The sequence below is a fragment of the Rattus norvegicus genome, chromosome 3 (genome assembly GCF_021556685.1).
Source record: "Rattus norvegicus strain SHRSP/BbbUtx chromosome 3, alternate assembly SHRSP_T2T, whole genome shotgun sequence".
NCBI lineage: Eukaryota > Metazoa > Chordata > Mammalia > Rodentia > Muridae > Rattus > Rattus norvegicus.
The window spans coordinates 105989390-105998452 of record NC_141536.1 but is presented as its reverse complement, the minus strand read 5'-3'; the positions used below and the strand labels follow the sequence as shown (position 1 = coordinate 105998452).

The following is a 9063-nucleotide window of genomic DNA, read 5'->3' as shown; positions in this document are numbered from 1 at the left end:
AACTGATGATGTATACTCACCCCTTTGCCTTGCTAACTCCCTGAACATCTGTGGTAGGTGACTCCCCTTGCACATGATGTATTCTTTTTTTTTTTTTTTTTTTTTTTGGTTCTTTTTTTCGGAGCTGGGGACCGAACCCAGGGCCTTGCGCTTCCTAGGTAAGCGCTCTACCACTGAGCTAAATCCCCAGCCCCGCACATGATGTATTCTTATGCTTATCTACTCCACAGACGGCCTTGAGCCCGAGTCCCCCATTCCTCTGTCCAGGCGCTACTATCACGCTTATGTACCCTACAGATGGCCTTGAGCCTGCGTCCCTACTCTATCTGTCCAGGTGCTAACAGCCAATTATCTCAGCAGTTGTTTTCTATCAACCCTAACCCGTCTCCTTAAAAGGGCCCTCAAAAGACATCGAGGGTCTGGCTGCTCTTTGAAACCTCGACTTCGGGATAGGAATTCCTCTCGTCAGTCCCTTCTACACTTCTAAATACAGCTTGCTTTAATAAGACTTTCTTGGAAATGTTCCCCCAACCCACCCCACCCCTGACCCAGGTCTAACACAGCCTCCTTGGGCACCACACACACACATGGTGCATTAACATACATGTAAGTTAAACATCCATACACATAAAATGAAAATTAGAAATCCACCAAGCAAATCAGTAAACAGCAGCAACAACAACAAAAAAACCAACAAAACCCACCATTTTTCAGAGACCTTCCCCAGGATTCTCTAATATTTTTTTGTTTTGTTTTTCAGGTATTATGATAGACTGCACATTCTGGAATACCCTAAATTTGATTATAAGTTCTGAAGAATGGAGAGGAAGAAATAATGAAGAATTTAATAGAAGACTTTGGATACTCCTGATTGTTTATTCAAACTGACTTAAAGTCACAGGCAGTTGAATCAGGAGCCATTTGATTCTAGGAGTGAACTTCCACTATTTAATCAGCCCTACTAACAAGGAAGAAACATTTTTTTTTCTAGAAGGAATGAACTTTTACTACTATTAGCCATCTGAATAAGGAAGAGACCACTACAATATAAACACACGCACACGCACGTGCACACACACACACACGCACACGCACATGCACAAGTATCTATATAATATTTTTTTCTAGAAAGAGTGAACTTTCATTACTGTCAGCTCTACAGACAAGGAAGAGACTGAATATATATATTTCTTGTTGTTGTTTTTGCTGTTTTCTGAGGCAGGGTTTCTCTGTGTAGCCCTGATTGTCCTGAAACTCACTCTGTACACCAGACTATCCTCGAACTCACAGAGATCTGCCCACCTCTGTTGGAATTAAAGCATGCACTATCGGGCTGGGGATTTAGCTCAGTGGTAGAGCGCTTACCTAGGAAGCGCAAGGCCCTGGGTTCGGTCCCCAGCTCCGAAAAAAAGAACCAAAAAAAAAAAAGACTACAGCAGTCAAAGTCCCTAAAGCATGCACTATCATCACCGGCTGAGACCAGTACATCTTAGACTGTTGTCTGAGCCCCACAGTTCACCTATCAAGTTTCAGGCAGTGAACTAGGAGGTTACCAAGGGATTAAAAATTTTAGTTACACAAGAGGGAGTAAGTTCAAGGCAATTGGGTGCGTGTAAAATCCCTGATTTTTTTGTCTTTTTTTTTTTTTTTTTTTTTTTTTTTTTTTTTTTGGAGCTGGGGACCGAACCCAGGGCCTTGCGTTTGCTAGGCAAGCGGTCTACCACTGAGCTAAATCCCCAACCCTTTTTTTTTTTCTTTTTGAGACAAGGTCTCACAGTGTAGCCCTAGCTGAACTAGAACTTTGGAGACCAAGGTGGCCTCAGACCCACAGAGGTCCACCTGCCTCTACCTCCTGTGTATTAAATGTGTGCACTACCACCCCCCTTTTTTTTCTTTTTCTTTTTTTCGGAGCTGGGGACCGAACCCAGGGCCTTGCGTTTGCTAGGCAAGCGCTCTACCACTGAGCTAAATCCCCAACCCCCCTCCCCCCTTTTTAAAAGTACTGGAGATTGAACGTAGGGTTCTACATATGCTAGGTTCTGCCACTGAGGTGTAGCCTCAACCCCCTGTGTTTTTTCATGTCATTTCAAACAGAGTGCCATCCATGCTAGCCTATATAATATACTAATGCATTTAAGAAATGCTTCATTTTGGCTGAGTGTGGTGGCCCATCCCTTTAATCCCAGCAATCAGCAGGTATAGTTGGGTGGATCTCCAGGATAGTGAAGGTGAAGGCTACAGAAAGACCCTGTCCAAAAGAAGAAAAAGGAGGAGGAGGAGGAGGAAGAGGAGGAGGAGAAGAAGAAGAGGGAGAGGAAGAGGAAGAAGAAAGAAAGAGAGAGAAAGAGAGGGAGGGAGGAAGGAAGGAAGGAAGGAAGGAAGAAAGAAACAAAGAAGATTTAACTTTTTTTTCATTCTAATCTGTTCTGTATTTATTAAAGATAACAAATTTGCCTTTATTACAAATTTCTCTGCAAACTAGAAAATCTAAAATAAAAAGATTTATTCCAATTACCTTCTAAATCAAACTACCAGGCTTTGACTCATGCTCAATTCTTGGGTAAATCTGTCATTCCCATGAATCCAAATGTCACACATCCTATATAATTTAAAGGTTAGCAATTAGAAGAGATTTCCCCAGCACCAAGAAAAGTTTAATCTTAAACAAAAAAACAGCTTTCACATCTGCTGCATGACACCGTTAACGGCAAGGACGGTGTACAATTCAAACTGCCCTAATTCTTCTGGTTCTGCCCGATTTTAGCATTCTCAGAAGGATCCCATCTCTGATAATGGCAGAAAGTGCAGAGACATCTGAATGGCTCATCTCGTCTCTCATTTCCTTCAAGCTGTCTTTGTCTCTGCTCAATCCGAACAAATCTTCTCATCCTTGCTATGGGGTCTTTCAGCACGGACAACAGTGTGCGGACCCTTCTCCTGGGAAAGGCGCTTTGAACTTCCCTCATGATTCTTTCACTTCTGTTCTCCACAGGCTGGCTCTTAACCTGGAGACGAACCCTTTGACGACGATGATATTTTGTCGGCTTGGCACTGGGGTTCAGGGTTAGCTTTTTCATGACCTTTACTAGTGTTTCTGGTTGTAGGATTTCTGAATCATCCGGTGAGTCCCCTTCATCTTCCCTCTGAGATCCATCATACATCTGAGTTTCTGGGTTCACAACTGGGTCGACTTTCTCGGATGGCTCGTCCATGGCGGTGGGCAGAAACCTCCAAAGCTAGCTCCGAACAAAATTGCTAGCTAATCTTTAGAAAGACCTAAACTCTGGCCCAACACAGCAGAAACTGAAGCCAAGAAGATTTAACTTTAAAGCCAGACAAACCTGGTGGTGTACGCCGTCATCCTAGTGTGGGAGGCAGAGGCAAGCTGGTGGTTAGTTCCAGACCAGTGTATGCTGAGTACAGAGACAGCTGTATAGAGCTGTGAGTGTAACTCAGTGGTGGAATGCATGTTGACTATGCTTGAGCCTTTGGGTTCAATTCCCAGCTCCTCAAAGCCATAAAAAACACAGTCCAGTGAATTTAAAACAAGAAGTCTATGGATCACCTTGAGCAAGTGCTTTTCTGCTACAGTGCTGAAGGCTGCACTGTAAGGGAGGAAAGAACATCTGTAACTTCAGGGAGGTCTAACCCTCTTCTACCCTGCCCCCTCTGTACTATGCTGAGTAAGTGACCACTGAGCTGCTTTTTCTTTCTTTCTTTCTTTTTTCTTTTCTTTTCTTTCTTTTTTTTTTTTTTTTTTTTGGTTCTTTTTTTTTTCGGAGCTGGGGATCGAACCCAGGGCCTTGCGCTTCCTAGGCAAGCGCTCTACTGCTGAGCTAAATCCCCAACCCCTGTAGGGCAGTTTCTTAATTAGTGATTGATGTGGGAGGGGCCCAGCCCACTGTGGGTGATGTCACCTCTGGGCTGATAGTCCTGGTTCTCTAAGGAAGCAAGCTAAGTAAGCCATGAGGAGCAAGCCAGTAAGTAGCATTTCTCCATAGTTTCTGTGGCAGCTCCTGTCCTGTTTGAGTTTCTGTCCTGACTTCCTTCAGGATGAACAGTGATGTAGAATTGTAAGCCAAATAAACCCTTTCCTCCCCAAGTGGCTTTGGTCATGGTGTAACCCTGATTAAGATAGCCACCTATCAAGTGAATTATACCTTTCAGTAACTCACTGTGCTGGTGTGAACAAGGTTCCATTTCGTAGAACCCTGCGATGCTAAAGCCCACACACAGCCTTCTTAGCTAGCTATGCCGCCTCACATAACCTGTGGTGTTCTGGTTTCTTGAGACTAATGGGGAGCCCTAGACTAATTATTATGTGGGAGTAACATTATACAGTGGGTATTTTCTTAACAATGTATAACCTGCCTACAGGTTATACTATCCATACACACAGGTACTTGCTATCCATAATTAAAGGAATTTGGATGGGGAAGTGTAGTCAAGGTGTGGCTAGTTTGAACACAGGAAGAACGAGTTTTGTTTGGGATGTTAACTTTTCTTGGTAGGAGATTGCTTACCTAAAACATTAGCATTAGGTAGGCCAAGTTCCATTCCCAGAACTAAAAATAAAAACGGAAACGAGAATCAACTTTAGAGTGGAAAAGATTCAAAACTCTTAGAAAACAGCTTTATTAATATATATATATATATACATAATTTATATAATATTCAGTGTTTGGTTTGGGACCCCTGGACAAGGGACTGAGGTACATACTTCACATATTCCTACCTGAATCAGGTCATTCTGATGACCTCTTGAGTACTAGGATTAAAGACATTCTCCAGAACGCCCTGACTGCTTGATTCCGTTTCCTCTCTGTCAAGCTCGGTGTGCTCACAGCTCACCCAGCACCAAATCTGATTTAGGAGTTTGGTAAAAATAAGATTACAAGAAAAGAAGAATGGTTCTGAACCAATATTCCATCTTCTACCATGGGCTCCCTAAGGATAACATGCCAAACAAAACACATTCTTCCATATTCACAGGTACATTTATTGTCGGCGCCAGCACCGACCTGGTACCGAGAATCGGGCGAAAGCCTACGGGATGAAAGAAACACACATACACACACACAGGTTATCGTGTCAAGCCAGGAGAGGAAGAGAGGGAGAGAGAGAGAGAGGAAGAGCGGAAGGAAGAGTGAGAGTGAGAGGAATAGTGAGAGTGAGAGGAATAGTGAGAGTCTCCTGTAGCTTTATTCACCACTTATATACCCAAGTCTCCAGGTAGAAAATAACTGGGAAGCACAGTGGGAAACCCTGGCTCATGACTACCTGGCTCGTGACTTCGGTAACAAAAGACCAACTACGAGACCTGAATTAATTAGGGAGAAATCCCAGAAGACCAGCCTAAATCTCAAGGATAAAGGCTGAGGAAGTAAAAGGCAGAAGTAAATTGACCACCACCCAGGTGTGGTCCAGGTGTGTCAGTTCCACATGCATCAGCTGGGCTCAGCAGAGGTCATGCAGTGAAGATATCGGGTGTTTACTACTTGGTCTTTTCTTCCTGTGCCGTAAATACATGGGAGAGGCCTCTGTCCAACAATCCCATGACTTCTTAACTGTGGCCATGCAGTTACAAAGCAGCCAGGCCCAAATCCAATATGGCACTACATCTCCCCCGTTATTCTTTTATAAAAAACCATTAGGTGGAAGTAGTGGTCTGAGAGAGATCAGACATGCCTCACAGAGTGCCCAGCTCGGCCATGGCGAGCCACTCTTGCAGTTAGGACTGCACCCCAATGGCCAGAAATGAACTTATGCTGTAACACACTGTTCTGGGCTATACGTGTGTGTTTATTGGGGGAGAAACTGGGCAGAGGAGCATTTGACCGACCCGTACGTTTAAACGGGGTGTAGCCACCTCTGTCTTAGGATCGACCTCTCAAACCCCAGCCTTATCTGTCATAGGATCACCTTGTCGCCCCCAAGGTTCCTGCCTTAGATTGGTCAAGGGTCAGAGGAAGTTGCCCGTCCCTGAGGATAGCTACATTGGATCATCTTGTCATTCCTCTTACTTGAGCCCAGGGGCGAAGGAGCAGAGGCCAGATGGTGTTAATTTAAGAGATTGTGGAAGTTGAGCCTCTCCCGATAAGTAGTGGGCACCTCATCTGGTTCTCCTCAGCTGTTACCACCAAGGGCCGTAGTCAAGCCGCTCCTATAATAAAATTTAGAATTCCCAATTGTTAGCAACTACTCCAGAAAGTTCACCCACTGTGCTTGCCTAACAATAGATTGGGGGAGGGTAACTCCAGACACTGCAGACACAATGGCTGCAGCAGTAATGGCTGCCACAATAGCAGCGAAAATGCCTAGGTCTTTCCCAGGACAGTTCAGGATAGGTCATTCTTCTCTGGAGCAACCAGCAGGCAATGGAACCTTGTCTGAGATCTGCAGAACCAGGGCAGAGTTCCCCAGTCCACAGCAGCTTCCAGCAAGCAGCAGTGCACAGAGGGTCGGAGGGCAGGCTGAGATGGGACAGGACACAATTACTGCAGCAACGCCAGAATTTCTGTGATGACAAAAGATGAGGGGGAATCCTCCGTCTTCCTCTAAGGGCACAGGAATGACTCCAGGAACCAGAACCACAAGAGCTGAATCTTCATGCTCGCAGGATCAGCATGTCTCACCAGACACTCAGGCAGTTGGCACACTCCTGCAGCATCCTGTAGAAAAAACACAAAGATTCCCTCTTCCCCATATAAAATACCTGGACAGGATCATGCCAATATGTGGGTCTTTCTATTTCACCTAGGCAGAAGTATGCCTAGTTGTAGGGTGCCATAAACCTTGGCATCCAAATTTTAAAATTGAAATAAAAGGAGCATTATTAGCATTCAGGGATAGTTCCCCCTTTTATTTATTAAAATTGTTAAAATATTATTTATTAAGATAAGTCCTCGAGGATTAAATTGAGGACACTGAGCACTTGTATTTATAAATTGACTTGTATACCAAATTATTGTTTCCAGCATTATTGTTTTGATGATATAAAGAATGAGACTTTTTGACTAATTGTTTCTATGTAAGGCCTATAATCTGCCTGGTATTATTGTCCTCCCTTGCTAAGGGGTCCAGGCAATACAGTTTGAGTTTTTAAATGGCCTATAAAGGAACAGTACTTAGTGCTCTTAACCACTAAGCCATCTCTCCAGCCCCTCACCAGCTTTATTTACCTAAACATAAGCATTAATTAGAAATGTCAAATCCTGTAAACAAGGTCCAGATTTAGCCTTATTTAGAAATCCCTGAGTTGGCAGGGTGAGGCTGGGCGTTGAAAGTAAGCAAATGGAGTCTTCCTCTTTTTGTGAGGGTGTGTTATCAACTCCATTACCATTTTCAAAGAGCTGGGTCTATGGTTTTGTTTAGTTGTCTGAGCCAGAGCACTGAAAGGACAGTGAGTTGTCAGACAATTTACACTGAAATCATCACTCACTGATTTTATGTAGAAAACCTGCCTCTAATAAAGCATTAAGTAATTGTAAAATTTGAGGGCTAGTAGTATCTAAAAAAAAAGGAAAACCTTTTAATCAATTGTAAAACCACAAGCCACACATTGGCTATCAGTATATGAATTGAAAGCTTGATTTTTAACATTTAAAAACAGTGGCTACAGCACGTAATTTAATAGTCTGTATTGAAGCAGGGGAAACTCAAGAGAATAAACAAGTGATCCAATCATACATGTAGCCTTTTCATTAGATGAACCACCTATAAATACACTAAGCGCATTTTCTATGGGTTGCATGCACAAATTTACAGGAAATACAAAAGCATGTAAAGAGTAAAATTATCAATTTTGCCTGAAATTTGTATATGTAATAGGCCAAATATCAGTATTTTGTAATAACCAATTAACTGTTGTTTGGAATAAGATATGTTTTACCAGGTTTCTATTTAAAATACTTTTATGACTCCAGTCCACAACTCTGTACTAACACAGCTGAAGCTTTATCTCCAATGTGCATAACAAAGACCTAAGTCCTCTGGTAGGGTGAGGTACTTAGCCAATTAACATATCCTTAGAAGCTTAAAATTAGCTTCAAATATTCTTTTCTGGAGTAGTGTAACAGCTACTCCCCAAATATTAAAGCTCATTTTGAGAGCAAAGGTTTGTAGTAAAAATTTCCATATACATTGAAAGATTTAAGGTTCTAACTTCTTACATCGAAGAAGCAACAAAATTACATAATACAAGGCTGTTAGCAATCCTCTAAATCTATCTTGAATGGCGGTTGAAGTAAGCAAACAGGCTATAATGCTCTCACAAGTTCTAAAACCTCATCAATCCTTCGTAAATCTTGTAACAATCTCTACCTGTTTGATTTTTTTTTTCTCAATTATAAATAAGTTTGAGTTACTCAATGTAACACTGGCAATCCTTAATCACAATCCTTACGTTCTCCTTGTAACACCAGAGCACAACCACAAGGTCACCTGAGTTCTGAGTAGTGACTAGGCAGCTGTCCTTGGGGCAGTGGAATTAGCATTAAAATACAGATAACTTCAGGGCAAACCAGAACTATGGAAAGCAAAACTTAACCTCTAACAATCTAGTCTCCAAAATCCAGTCTCCAAAACACCGAGTCTATCCTTCATGCTACAAAGTTTGACTGCCAATTCCTACATATGAATGCACGATGGTGCGGTCTCCAATACCTCAACAAAGAGACATTGCCCTAAATTCTTTTAGAAGCCTGGTTTCTAGAATAAGAGTTCCATAAAAATATTATCTCAATTTAGACCTGTTTCCCTAGGTTGGCTCATGCCACATGTTGTCTAGAATGACTCCATCTAAATTACCAGCTTTATGTCAACTTTCTGTTACCAATATTATACTTTTTTAACCATATCCAATAACCTAAAAGCCAATAGTCCATAACCAAGGCATGTAGAGCATATTTATACATTTAAAACCAATCAGAAACAAAATTGAAGTGGCTACACCTATCTTTAATATTTAGACCAAGCACCATTTTTACTTTTCTAGCTATGATTTTAAAAGCACCTTGTCACCTGTTGAGTCAAATAATAAGTCAGGGATTTTTCTAAGAGAAA

At 42.2% G+C, this 9063-nt stretch overlaps 1 protein-coding gene across 1 annotated transcript; it reads right to left on the bottom strand.

Moving 5' to 3' along the window:
- Positions 1–2642: 2642 nt before the first annotated feature.
- On the bottom strand, positions 2643–3311 carry LOC134486429 (developmental pluripotency-associated protein 3). Its single transcript, XM_087655163.1, has one exon. The coding sequence runs from the start codon at positions 3210–3212 to the stop codon at positions 2736–2738; it is 477 nt and encodes a 158-aa protein (XP_087511289.1). The 5' UTR covers positions 3213–3311; the 3' UTR covers positions 2643–2735.
- Between the last annotated feature and the right edge of the window lie 5752 nt (positions 3312–9063).

What these genes read in the sequence shown, in the direction of transcription:
- LOC134486429 (XM_087655163.1), bottom strand. Translation starts at nt 3,212, where the DNA reads ATGGACGAGCCATCCGAGAAAGTCGACCCAGTTGTGAACCCAGAAACT.